The following is a 13,909-nucleotide window of genomic DNA, read 5'->3' as shown; positions in this document are numbered from 1 at the left end:
TGTCCGTCGTTGCTTCTACTCTCTCACATCCATGGCGTCCAAACAGTTGCTGCCTCACTTCGTCTTCTTCACTTCTGCCTCGCGCACATGGATGGGTTTTGGACGAGGTCGTCGATCATTGTTCGAGTTCGTCGTTAGTTGTTGTTGTTCGTCAATTCAATCCGGTTGGTAGATTTTTGAGTTTTATTTTGTCCGTATTTTGTTTTGATATTTTCGAATCTAAAATCGGCAAATGTTTGTTTTGTTTATCGTTTGAATTAATTTTTAGTTCATGTTCATGTGTTGTTTGTTAAATTAATTTTTCAGATTCCAAATGAAAGATTAATTAATTGTTTTTCATGTTTATTTCATGTTCGTATTGTTGCTTAAGTGAATATTTGTTGTTGTTTAAGTGAATATTTGTTTGTTTAATGCTTGTTAGATTCAAATTGAAATTTAATTAATTATTTCTTCAATTTGTTTCATGTTGTTATGAATTTTCCAGAAAATGTTAATGTTGTTTGAATCGTTAGAATCCGTCGTGTTTGTTGCTTAAAAACAGATTTAATTCATGTTCATCTTTGTTTGAAGTTCATGTTTAAATCCAGTGATTTAATGTGAGTTTATGTTTGTTTTGTGATTTGTTGATTTAATTTGAATCATGCATATTGTTGTTTGTATTGTTGTGTTCTTGCTCATACATTCATGGTCTAAATTAACCAGGATTGGTTCCCGATATGGTTAATTCATTCCATTAATTTGGAGTTTGTGTTGTTCATCATGTTCATGTAAATTGTTGTTGAAGATTGTTGAGAAATTGGTCATCTTGACTATATTTTGGTTGAGTTATGATTAATTGATTGTTTAGAGCAGAGGGGTAATTTGGTAAATTGCATTGCATTCGGGGGTAGATTTGTAATTGCAATAAGGTCGGAGGGGTAGTTTGGTAATTGAACATTATTTTGATTCTTTATGTTAAGCATGGGGACAAAACATAATGGGGTGGGGTTTTTGAGGTATTTGTTTAATATAATGGGGGACAAGACAAAACATAATGGGGAGGAATCTTGTACTTTTTTAATATAGGCATGAGGGACAAATTATAATGGGGAGGAATCTTGTACTTTTTTAATATAGGCATGGGGGACAAATTGTAATGGGTTGGGAATGTGTTAGTTATTTAATGTAGGCATGGAGGACAAAATTTAAAATAAAGAAGACATTTAATAGTGGGCCAAAGCATGTCATTGGGGGAATAATTTTGGGATTGGGAATGGAAGACTTGTCTTGCTATATATAGAGTCATTCTTGACATTAAAAAGGGGACTAGAAGGAGAACATTTTAGAGGATTTTTTGAGAGAGTTTTGAGAACTTGAATATTATTGAGAGGATTTTTGGGGAGAGAGTTTTAATACGTGAGGTAGAACCTAAAACATTTTTCTACATTTTGAGAGCGGACATACTTGAAATATTTTGAGAGTAAAAGAGAAATGCAATTTGAATTTTCACTCGAATAATTTCCGTTTGTTTCTCTCGAGGGTTATTCAAAATCCGAAACTACTGCCTCTTGCATCTGTTCTCTCTTCTGCTTTGATTGTGATTGTACTTTTGCACTGCTGAGTTTTCAATCTGTTACTGGGTCATTCTACTGGTTGTTACTGGTTTTGCGGTGTTGCTGAACCTGCTGTTGCCGCGTTATTACTGTTGCTGACTCCTACTTCTTTTGTTCTTGTACTGCTGTTTCCAGGTACACATTTGTACACTCTTGGCTTGAAGCGAAAAATGAAATATTAATCAGGCTCCTGTTCCTGTTGAATTCTTTTGTTTGGATCTGTGTTTGAATATTAATTTTCCTCTCTTTGTATAAAAATGTAGTCGATTAATTAATGAGTAATGAGGCTGCATATGTATGATTTCTTCATCTAATAATGCTAGTTTAAATTATTTGAAGAATAGTTAATCGGCTTTGATATTATTGTGTATCCCTCTCATGTTCTAGCATTAGTAAATAATAGAATATAAAAATGAAAGCAGTTTTTCTTTGTACAAACTCGATCGCAATTTTCCAATCGCATTAGCCGTAAACTAATAACTAATAAGTTACGTTTTCAGCATGTAAATAATTAAGAGATTTTCTTTTATTTTAGAGACGAACTTAATAGAAAATATAGTCACTATAGGTTTATCCTTTAAAATAAAAATGAGACGAGCCTCGCCAAATAAATCACAAACCGTCGGGGCCCTCAATAAAATACATAACCATTGACTAGACTTTGGATTTGGCCATTTAATGAACCTTCACGACCTCTTCCTAAAATAACAATACGTTAGACTCTTTAGGACGCGCCTTAATAAATCTTACCTTCTTAAACTTGGGTGCACATTTATGTGACCCAAATCCAATTCTCAACGGAGTCGAAATGTGTTTCTAATCACGGGTACATTGATTGTGACGTGGTTCGAGATGCGTGTCCATGACGTTGCAAATTCATTTTAAAAAAAATAAGAATGAGATGAGCCTCGCCAAATAAAATACAAATTGCGGGGCCCTCAGTAAATATTTGCTTTAAAAATTGTTTAGACTTCGGGATGGACCGTTTAGTAAAATTCCACGGTCCTACCCAAAATAAATACGCTAGTCGCTTTAGGCGCGCCTTTAATAATTTAATTTCCTTAAACTCGGGTGCACATTGATGTGACCCAAATCCAAATCTCAACGGAGTCAAAGTGTGTCGACGACCACGGGTACATTGATTGTAACGCGGTTCGAGATACATTTTCACAACGTTGCAATTCTTGATAAAAACAGTAAATGATAAAAGCGGTTAAAAGTTAAATTTTGCACATAAGTTCACACTTGTATAAAATCAGATAATCAAGCCGAATATAACAGTTGAGCGACCGTGCTAGAACCACGGAACTCGGGAATGCCTAACACCTTCTCCCGGGTTAACAGAGTTCCTTATCCGGATTTCTGGTACGCAGACTGTAATATGGAGTCATTCTTTTCCTCGATTCGGGATTAAAATTGGTGACTTGGGACACCCTAAATCTCCCAAGTGGCGACTCTGAAATAATTAAACCAATCCCGTTTCGATTGTCTTTTAATTGGAAAAAACTCCCTTGCACCCCATCGGGCGCGGGTAAAAAGGAGGTGTGACAATATGTAATTCTATTTTTCACGCAGATACTTTTTCTAGATCAATAAGATATGATAATTAGTGTTTCAGGAAATTTCAGTAACATATTGCTTAATATTATACTTAAAAGTCAGATTACCATAACTAAAATACAAAAAACAGGAACTCGGGTAACGTAGAGGGTAAACTTTTTATGTGGCACCCAATTTTGCACCGCCCATTGAATTTGTATTCATTTTTTAATTTTTTTTTAACTAATTCCCAGGTTTTGGATAACTTCAAATATATAAACTCTTCTCTTCTTCTTTACTGTTGTTTTCTTCTTCTTTGTGCTTAAAGTTTGTTCTTCTTCTTCTTCTTCTTCTTCTTCTTCTTCTTCCTCTTCTTCTTCTTCTCCTTCTTCTTCTTCGCAAAGTGAGTTTGTTAAATTTATTGTTGTTGTTGACAATTTGATGATTAGGATTTGTTCTTTATGATATTTGAAAGTGTTTTCAAATTTAAGCTCATTTGGAGTAGATTTTGGCATTGAATCGTGTGCTGAATTATTGAAAATCGAAAAACAAATTTATGCTTCAGAACTTAAGATTCGATATCTGAATTTGCATTCAATAGATTGTCGTACTTAAGATTCAAGTTACTGAAGTTGCATTTGAAAGATAGAAGTACTTCAAATTTGATTTCTGACGTTGCATTGAAGAGATTGAACCTCTTAAAATTTGAATTTCTGAAGTTGCATCTGAAAAATAGAAGAACTTCATATTTGATTTCTGAAGTTGCATTTAAGAGATTAAACTACTTCGGATCTGAGCGGGTATTCTTTGAAATTTTTTGTGCAATGCAGGTATAACTTCAACGATGACCCCAAAAGTGGGTAGATATGAAAATGCCGCGTAGGAGACTATGGGAGGATTGTTCATACAATCAAACCCCTCCATAACAATCTCATTTGTTTCGATATTTTTGTTATCGAGTACATTTATTATAACATAACATCGATTATAACATATATTATAACATAAAAATCGATTCGATAAAAATTTAGCTTTTATAGTAAATGACTATTATATAAGGATACTATTATAGATATGTCTGACTGTATATAAATAGTCATTGGGCCCGGGCTTAACATCACCAGTGGTAGAAATATTAGTCTTGAAAGAAGAGAGTTAAAAGGGAAATAGACTCATTAATTAAACGTGAAATTAGTTTCATTAACTGAAGGTAGAGTAATAGACTCATTAGTTATCAAAATAAATGCCAGGGCCTGGTGCGTAGCACTTTGGTCAGCAAAACCTACCGTCGTCATTAAATTCCCCGCACAATCTTTGCCATTGCGCTCTTTCACACGTCCTGTCCTCAGTAGGCTCTTTTCCACTGGTGTATTCTCCGCCTTTGTCTCACTAATTGCGTCTACAACTCTACATTCATCAAATTCTCAAGACATATTTACCAGTTTTAATACGCATATCTGCTTGCCCCTTTAGAGCTCATAGTTTTTCTTCACTTTCTGCTTTCTGGGTTCTTCTTTCACAAGGTATTCCAGTTTTACCTTCTCAAGATCTTTTCTTGATCATTTGATTTCTTTATGTGGGTAATGTAAATTGTTTTCCTTGAAGTTGCTTACTCGTTGATTTAGCTTTTCTGCATAATGTGATTTTCCTATTGAGGCTTTCTTGGTTCTTTTGCCTAGAGGTGAATTTTGTTTAGATTTCAGCTGCTTATTTTGTTGTTTTATTCGCTCAAAGATTGGTAAAAAAAGATTGGCTTTTTTGAATGATGTTCTATTTTAGATTTGTCATGAACCCATTTTCCCGGTGGGAAATTTTATGATAAGTGTTATGAGTTTGTGGGGTAAAATATATTTATGCTATACATTTATTTTTCTGTTGTTTACATACAAGATATAGAAGAAAACAATACCTAGATTAGGTTGTTGCATTTCCTTTTCCTTTATGCCATGCTTGTTTATACATTTTTTCTTTGGAAGATAGTAATTAGTAACCAGAAAGAACCTTACAATTCTTATCTGAACTTACTCTGCTCATTTTGCATCAGTAATTGTGTTCTCATTGGATACTATATTTTTTTCGGAAAAAAAAGAAGAAGAAGAGCCTTTCCATCATATACTGCACATTGATCACAGCTTCGTGATCAAATCTACTCAGTCAGATAAGATATCCACCCCTGGCAGCAGTATAATCACTACATCCAGCATGGTGCATCTTTTTCTTTTCTCCTTTTCTGTATTGAAGTACTTTTAGGACCTCTGATTTAACATGGCCAAGATGTAGATATACATTAGCTTTACTGCTTTAGCCATCACGGTTTCCTTCTAATGCTTCTCAACTCATTTTTCAAATGCTTACTTTATGTTTCTCGATAACATTCTTTTCCTCCAAATTGGGCTCATAACTTGTTTAGGTTAGTCTCGAAGAAGTGCTTCTTCAATGAAGATCAGAAGAAAAAGGGGCAATTTAGTTTCAAGTAGTGCTTCTTTAATGTAAGATCAGAAGAAAAAATGAACTTTTCTGGCACTTAGATTCTGAAATTGAAGTCTTTTCTCTTCTTACATCTGTCGAAAGTATTGGTAAATGAGGATGAATTTGTAACCCGTCAAAGAAGTAACTGTTCTGATACACCTAACTGTCTGAATAGGAGGGATAACGCTTTCTGTTTCTTGATGTCTACCTTGGGAAATCCTGCAAACATATTCTGGCATGAATGTCCAGTTGGAAAGGCAGAGAGGGAAAAGCTGCTTAACCAACAGGGATGTGTTGTATGGATTACAGGTCTCAGTGGATCAGGTAGTATTAATTTGCTGTTGCTTATTCCATTTTTGCACTAACCTTGGTGATTTGCATCCTGGAATTAGTCTATACACTCGTTCTTCCCCGAAATTGGAATTGCATTAAGAGGTTGACAAGAAAATGTCTCTCACATATTCATTTGAACTGCCTAAGAAATTGAGGAGAAATTGCCTGTCCCGTATTCAGCTAGATATTTTGGTCAAAAATATTTTGTGGCATTAAATCATTTCAGATTCAATTTTGTAACATATGTCACCATTATTTGAAGATTTGGTCTCAACTTTTGCAGGAAAAAGCACACTTGCTTGTTCCCTAGGTAGAGAATTACACACAAGGGGTAACCTCTCTTATGTTCTTGATGGTGACAACCTTAGGCATGGTCTGAACAAGAATCTTGGATTCTCGGCAGAAGATCGTACTGAAAATATACGTAGGGTTGGTAAGTGTACTTTTGAAGAACAAAGTGAAACTACCATGAGTTTCATGGATTTACTATTGGTTTAAACTCGAGATGCTTAGAGAACAAACTCTCAGACTACCTGAGGAAAATATGTTGTACAGTTGTTTCAGTTGGACTCTAGTGATGAGGTTAATGATTAAACGTCAAGCCATTGATGAAAGGAGTCTTTCACAACAAAACCCGGCTCAACTCCAACAAGATCAAGCTCGACTCATTTATTTATCATATGATCTAAGCTTGCTCAAATTTTCACTCAATATTAAATGCGCCAAGCTTGGATAAGCTCGGTTGAATTGTCCAAGTTTGTGAACAATTCATTTTAAAGTCTGTTATATGTCTTTATAACCAGAAAATCCTTTGGATATTATTATGCTAATTTATTTCCTAATATTTAAAGTGAAAAGATCTCAATATTCTATTTCTGATCTTGAGTTGTGGATATATTGGAGTAAGTGCGAATGCAGTTTTTGATACATTTAAAATGAGAGCTCATTTGAACTCCAAGGTCATTTAGTTTATCAAGCCAAACTTGAGCTCAAGCGCTACATTAAGTTATTTAGAGTCACACTAGAGCTTAATTTGGACAAGTTTTGAAATCCAAGTCCAGCTTGAGCTTGGCTGGTGGAATTCTGGATTCTCCCTTGGTCATTTGGGACTCAACTCTGCTCAGATTGATTACACCTATAATCAAAAGAAGATATTCAGTCTTCAAATTTTCCAGGGATATCTACACTTTAGAATTCCTTTTTTTTTTATTGGGATGGGGGGTTGGGGGAGGGGGGGAGTGAGCGAGGAAGGGAAAATTTGGAAGGAGAAAGGAAAAATGATGATTCAAAATTCACCCTTCCTTCATGTCCTTAAAAGAACTGCTGTGCCTAGCATCCCTGAATTATGTAGATAGAATGCAGAGCACAGCTATCATTATAATTTCATGCATTAGATCTGATGTTTACAATCTTTCATTTGAATTATCATACTAGATGAAAAATGTTCATAGGGATCAGAATTGTGGTCGATATCATGAAGAATGAAGAGATACCATCTATGCCAACAGATGATTTTAAGAGTCTATGCAGCTCATCTCTACGTTGAGGCTAATAATTAGTGACTCTTCTGCTAACCACATCTAGAATATCTTGTGTAGTTCGTCATTTATTGTCGGGAAAGTGTGGAAATATATTTGTTGAGCGGAAACAGCTCCAGCCTTGAGAAAACTATGTTTTTATCTTTATTTAACTGTGCAGCTATCATGAAGACAATGACCTAAGTGAAACTAATTTTAGTTTCCCATTCATTTAATTTGAATTTTTCTAGATGTTCTGCATTGACGTATGACATATGTTGTACTTCCTAATTTACCTGTCCTGTTTCTAAAATTTTCCAGGTGAAGTTTCAAAGCTCTTTGCAGATGCTGGATTAATATGCATTGCAAGTTTGATATCCCCTTACAGAAAGGATCGTGATGCTTGCCGAGCATTATTTCCGGATAAAAGTTTTATTGAGGCAAAGTTTCCATACTTTACATTCTTATGGAAATATCTGCAATTTTAACTAATTTTGTTCGACTTTCCAGGTTTTTATGAATATGCCTCTGGAACTGTGTGAAGGAAGAGATCCAAAAGGTTTGTACAAGCTTGCTCGTACTGGAAAGATCAAAGGTTGGTATTAGCTTCAGGGTAGTAGCCTATACAGTTTCCATCTCTCTTTGAAATCTGGAGTCTTAAAAAAGGAGAGCAACTCAATTGGTTGTGAAGTCTCATTCATGAGATGTTAGACCCATAGCGGTAAATATCACCTGTGAGGTTTTATTCTGATAAAAACCAGGTGTAATATTTGTGTACTGCTTGTTGCCATGTTTCATGTGGTTAAAAGTTGATGAAACTAAAAGTTCATTAATGATAGGACATTTCTCAGAGGACTGATTTGTCTAGTTCAATTCTATCTTTGCCCTGAAACCAGAATGAAATGTTTTTTCTCCTATGTCGCAACTGGATAATTGGCATCATTTCAGTTGGAGTAACCAAGGGCAATTCTTAAGAATTTTGCTTGCTTGTGTAGATGGCAGATTTACATCGACCTAGGCTGCATTGCTTCAAAACTCTCTTGAAGTTCAGTACCTCAGAGGAAAAGGAACTTCTTATAACTCAGAGCCTTTCGTTTTGCAGGTTTTACCGGAATAGATGATCCTTATGAACCGCCATTGAACTGTGAGGTACCCTGTTACATTCTTTGATTTTAAGTATTCAGATATATCTTAATTTGCTTCTGTGTTCTTGTAACAACTTTTCTTCAGAAACTGACCGACAATTTCTGCGTGGTGGTTTCTGCTAGATTGAAATACAACAAAAAGATGGAGTAGTTCCGACACCACATGAGATGGCTGGGCAAGTTGTCTCATACATGGAGGGCAGAGGCTTTCTGAAAGCTCAGTAACAGGATCGCTGGAAGTAAAATAAGAAAAGACTTGGCACACAGTCAAAGTATCTGCATCTCCTTCAATAACCATATTTATTGTTTAAAATCATCAAGTTTGAGAAGGTAGTTAATGATCATCTCGTATCAGAGACATGGTTAGGAGTATACAGCACATATTTTTTCTTCAGATTAGTTAGATACATAGACGTAAGTTAATGAGTTTGCCTCTCTAGTGCAGTAGGTTCCAGAGATTGTTCCGCAGCTATCTTGCGCTACATGATCACAGGAAATTCCCATTTGTTTTTACTGGGTATATCAAAGGCTGCAAATCACAGGCTGGGTATATTACACGAATCTATATCTATATATAAATATAAAGTTGGGAATGGAGAAGGTGACGTAGCATGTCTCTTTGTCCATGAATCATATTTATCTTTTTTCTCAATTTTTTGACATTTTCTATTTTTCTATATTTATGTGCTATAGATTAAAATTTCAAAACATCACATCTTATTTACATAGTCTTAGTTACACCTCCCTCCCTTCTTTAGGCTATCTCTTTTTTCAGTTTAGAAAACCAAACGTCCCCATCATTAATACCTCAAATAATTCCACCTTTAATGACTAATGTAACAGAATATTTAACATGCAATTTAATCAAATGATTTAAGCAAATTAAGAAGCAAACATTGCCTTGATCAGAAAGCCCAAAAGTTTCACCATGAATTTTGTCTTATGCTAGAAAGCTCAAAAGTCTATAAATTAAATCAACTGGATTTGGAAGCTAATGGAGAGATCTATACATTGTAGTCGTCTTTGGTTCATCACTTCCGCCAACAATTTTGCCAAACAAAAGCTTCCACTTGCTAGGTTTTGGCCCATACTTGGGTTTCAGTTCTTTGAAAGAACACAAAGAAAATTCATGGAGTTTCCTTTGTGTTAAAAGCAAGAAACGTCAAGGAATTTGAGAATTTTCGTTAAAAAAGTTATTAGGCAGAATAACAGTCTTGAAATCCTACTCATCATCTTACTTTTGTCCTTGAAAGAGAAATGTTTTTTGTCTGATCTACGACCATAACGTTATTATTTAGAGGTATTCATAATTATTAGTGAGAATTTGTCAGTGTCAATGTAGAAGAAACATTTTTATATTACCCTCTCAAGTTAAGGTGGTAGGAAAGAATGAAAAAAAACGAGCAAGGGCAAAGAAGATCAATGAAGAGCGAGGAAAATAAGAGAGCGAGAAGAATGAAAAAGTCAGAGCAAGGGCAAAGAAGAAGGACGAAGAGCGAGGCAAAGAAAGAGAGCGAGAGGTAAGAGATCACATAAATATTGCTCTAAGACTTCCCATGGTAATAGATACAAGGTCTGTGAAGGTAAATCGTGGTTCGGTATGGGGTGAATAGTGGACGCAGTGAATCTCAATATGTAACTTCTTATATTATCAGATTGCCCCTATTTGTTACTGTACGGTCTAAGTTAAGGAGGTGGGGCAGAATTTTTTGAATATCATCCGTTATTGTTTTGCGGTGTTACTTTTACAAAGTTGGACGTTTTACAATTTACAATAATATGGAAGGATCACAATTGCTTTGCGGCTTTCTTTGTGCAACTAAACCTGCTCATATTTAATTTGCTTCAAATGAATTAACAAAATAGGTTTAGTTTCTTCTCTCATTTAAGCTGCTTAAGAGTCAAGAGTTTCTCTTTCTCTTTATTATTTTCGGTGCAAAGTGAATATACCTACTTCTATCGGTGGTTAGATTTTTCGGCAGCTTTGCTGTACAGTGTCATTTTATTTTTGTAAAGCTGACACCATCTTGGTGTTTCATTAGTGGAGTAAATTATTTTGCTTTATCAATGCTAAAAAAATTCCTTCATAAAATTAAACAACTTGTGTTATATTTTGTGAGCTTTTGTAGTCCAAAGAGGTAATCTTTTTGCGGTAGTTTGTAGAAGCAATCTAGAATTAACAATTACTGCATTTAAATGTTTATAAATGTATATTTTAAACGATCTTGCTGACAACATCTAAATTCATTAAAAGCATTCATATTTCAACATTAGCAAAAAGAAAATGGTGTGGTCTCTTTAAGTTTTAGTTCTGTAGAGGAGGCGACTCTTGGGCAGAGGTAAATCAGGATTTAGAATCAGTTTCTATTTTTTCACTTTCCTAATTTTTCCATTACAATCTCTCTATTGGAGATATTCTGATTCTCTTCCCATTTCATAATTGATGTTTATTAGTAATAAATTAATGTTATTAACTTTTTATTTTATTTTTTATTTTTGCTAACAACACAAATATGTTATTATTGGGTGTATTTGTATTATCACTAACAACACAAGAACGATTTTGTTCCTTAGATGCGAGCTTTATAAACGATTTTCATGCCAACCACAAGCTCTCATATGCATGAGTGAGACTTTAAAGTCCAGCATGGGAGCCTCACAAAAGCCAATAATAGTGCTAACATTACATATTTTGCTCTTTATAATGAGCATTGAAATAACTTTCTATATATTTTAATTTTTATTTTAAAATTGTTTTTATGTGTATATATCTTTCTTAATGTTTGTTTTACTTTTAACTTTTGGTATTATATTGTACTTGGAATGATAAGTCAACTAGTTATTGTAATATTACTCTTTTCGTCTTCAACTAGGCATTTGCGTTTTTGACTATTGATCCTACGCTCTTCAATACTGAAGAGCCAAATAGTTCCTCCAATATATAACTTTCTTGCTTTACAACCTGTTACTCATCAATTGTTTTTTACGTTTATCACAAAGACGTACAGAAGGAAAAAAAAAGTAAATAGGTTCTAAGATTAGTGTACATGGCTAAAATCGGAGAGTCCGATTTTATGATCGATATGATATTCCGTAGTCCAGTAGCCTCGAGGCATAGCTCGAGTTTCTATCCCGAAGGTTCCCTATGCTCGATCTCGGGGCAGCACAAATCGATGGCTATCACGGACAAGCCGGAAATTCCCAAGGCACGTGATCAAAGCTGACAACACCTGCAAGAATAGTACAAGTCCGTACCGGACCATTAATTAGTTGTACCAACTACGTTTCTTTGTAATATTATACATGTACCATGTTGGGATTCCTCCTCTTATATAAAGGGGACCCTTGCTATTTCTTGCACACGGAATTTTCAATACAAGAACAAGAATATTTCTCTACTCTCTAACTTAAACATTCTCCATTGTTTTTCCTTTGATTTATTGCTTACATTTATTGTGTTCCATTGATTGTTCTTCATTTATTACTCATCATTGATCATAAAGAGCCATCATCAAGGCCCTCAGGTCTGTTAGTCCTTCATCGACCATCCCCAATCGAGCCCCTTAGCTCAATCTCGAGGCCCAGCTTAGGCCAGTCGGAGACCCCGATTCATGGCTATTTGGTTTGAATAATAACACTGCTCCTTGCTCTCACTTTGCTTTCTTAGCTTACACTTAGCATCTGTTGTCTAACAACTAGCATAAAAATAAATCACGTATTTTTAGAACTACAAAATCAAATGTAATTGTAATTACCATTTTCAAGGTAAACAATTTGGCGCCCACCGTGGGGCTAAAAATAATAGTGATTGTTTTGGTGTTGGTTTGCTGAAAACACAAGTTATTCTTCACACACTTGTCCAAGAATCTTTAATTTAGGTCAAAATGTCTAACTCAGTAAATGCACCTGAAAACAACGGTCCTGAGGACCATGGAGAGAATGGTGTAGTTGTTCCAGGCGCCGGTGTACCACCGCGAAACCCTGAGGACACACCAAAGCCAATCCCCATGGATGTGGGCTCACGCAATGCCCAACACATCGATATAAGCTCACACACTAACGGGAGTATACGCCGAGAAAACTAACAAGAAGCTCAGAGAACCCCAGTTCGGGAGAAAAGAAAGGCAGACGGGAGGAACATAACGAAAAAAAACCTCAGCACATCGTTCATATGATCATTGGGGGGACCGACGTTCCTCAAGGACCCGTGACCAAGCGGACAAAAGTTTCCGCTGAAACAGAAGGGAAAATTCGGGGACGCATGCCCGAGGACATCCTTGCATTCAGTGAAGAGGACTTCGAGACCTTGTCTCATCCACCTAACCATGCGCTAGTAATTCCATTTCTCTTGAATAACATTCAAATTAAATATGTACTCGTGGATCCAGGTAGCTCGGCCAACGTAATCAGGTCGAAGGTGGTAGAAATGCTCGGACTGCTCAATCAAATCATACCTACCTCCCGAGTCCTCAACGACTTCAATATGGCTGGTGAAGCAACGAAGGGGGAGATCACCCTCCCGGTTAACATGTTCGATAAAGTTCGGAATACCAAATTTCATGTCTTCGAAGGTGACATGAGGTACAATGCGTTGCTTGGAAGATCATGGATACACAATATGAGGGCAATACTGACAACTCTTCATTAGATGATGAAGTTTCCAATGAAAGACGGTATAAAAATGGTATATGGATAATAGCACGAAGTAAAGGATATGTTCGCGGTTCACAGGGAGGCACCAACTTCCGTACCCTCCATTTCGGAGGAGCCGGAGGGCAAACAGACCCTCGAGGACGATGAGGAAGACTTCCTCGCTCCCCGAACTTTCGTCGCTCCCGAAGAATCAGATACAAAAAAATCAACAATTGAAGAACTGGAGCAAGTTGTTTTGATCGAGCATCTCCCAAATCGGAAGGTATACCCGGGAACAGGATTAACCCCCGAACTCAGGAAAAAACTTATTCAATTTCTTATTAATAACATTGATTGCTTTGCTTGGTCCCATTTAGATATGACAGGGATCCCGCCAGAAATAACCACCCATCGACTAAGTGTCGACCCCACGTTCAAACCGGTGAAGCAAAAAAGGAGACCTTAGTCCGAGGTAAAACACATGTTCATCAAGGACGAGGTAACAAAACTCCTCAAAATAGGGTCTATCAGGGGGTAAAATATCTCGAATGGTTGGCCAATGTAGTGGAAGTTCCCAAAAAGGGGAATAAGTTGAGAATGTGCGTAGATTATAAAGACTTAAATAGGGCGTGCCCCAAAGATTCATTCCCGTTGCCCAACATCGACCGCTTGATCGATGTCA

General features: G+C 36.0%; 1 protein-coding gene across 3 annotated transcripts; it reads left to right on the top strand.

Moving 5' to 3' along the window:
* The first annotated feature begins 4,321 nt into the window (after nucleotides 1-4,321).
* Nucleotides 4,322-9,247, top strand: LOC104215352 (adenylyl-sulfate kinase 3). 3 transcript variants are annotated; one of them, XM_009765138.2, is made up of 8 exons: nucleotides 4,362-4,654; nucleotides 5,176-5,336; nucleotides 5,776-5,924; nucleotides 6,217-6,366; nucleotides 7,772-7,890; nucleotides 7,961-8,045; nucleotides 8,553-8,599; nucleotides 8,719-9,247. In XM_009765138.2, the coding sequence occupies exons 3-8, from the start codon at nucleotides 5,801-5,803 to the stop codon at nucleotides 8,818-8,820; spliced, it is 627 nt and encodes a 208-aa protein (XP_009763440.1). In that variant the 5' UTR covers nucleotides 4,362-4,654; nucleotides 5,176-5,336; nucleotides 5,776-5,800; the 3' UTR covers nucleotides 8,821-9,247. The 3 variants fall into 3 exon arrangements, 2 of the variants coding, with proteins under 2 accessions (XP_009763439.1, XP_009763440.1); XR_011406015.1 differs by lacking the exon at nucleotides 5,176-5,336 and having other exon boundaries at nucleotides 4,364-4,654; nucleotides 8,719-8,925; nucleotides 9,041-9,247; XM_009765137.2 differs by lacking the exon at nucleotides 5,176-5,336 and having other exon boundaries at nucleotides 4,322-4,654.
* The last annotated feature ends 4,662 nt before the right edge of the window (nucleotides 9,248-13,909 follow it).

This window comes from Nicotiana sylvestris, chromosome 3, assembly GCF_000393655.2.
Source record: "Nicotiana sylvestris chromosome 3, ASM39365v2, whole genome shotgun sequence".
Taxonomy (NCBI): domain Eukaryota; kingdom Viridiplantae; phylum Streptophyta; class Magnoliopsida; order Solanales; family Solanaceae; genus Nicotiana; species Nicotiana sylvestris.
This window is presented reverse-complemented; position numbering and strand designations above follow the sequence as displayed.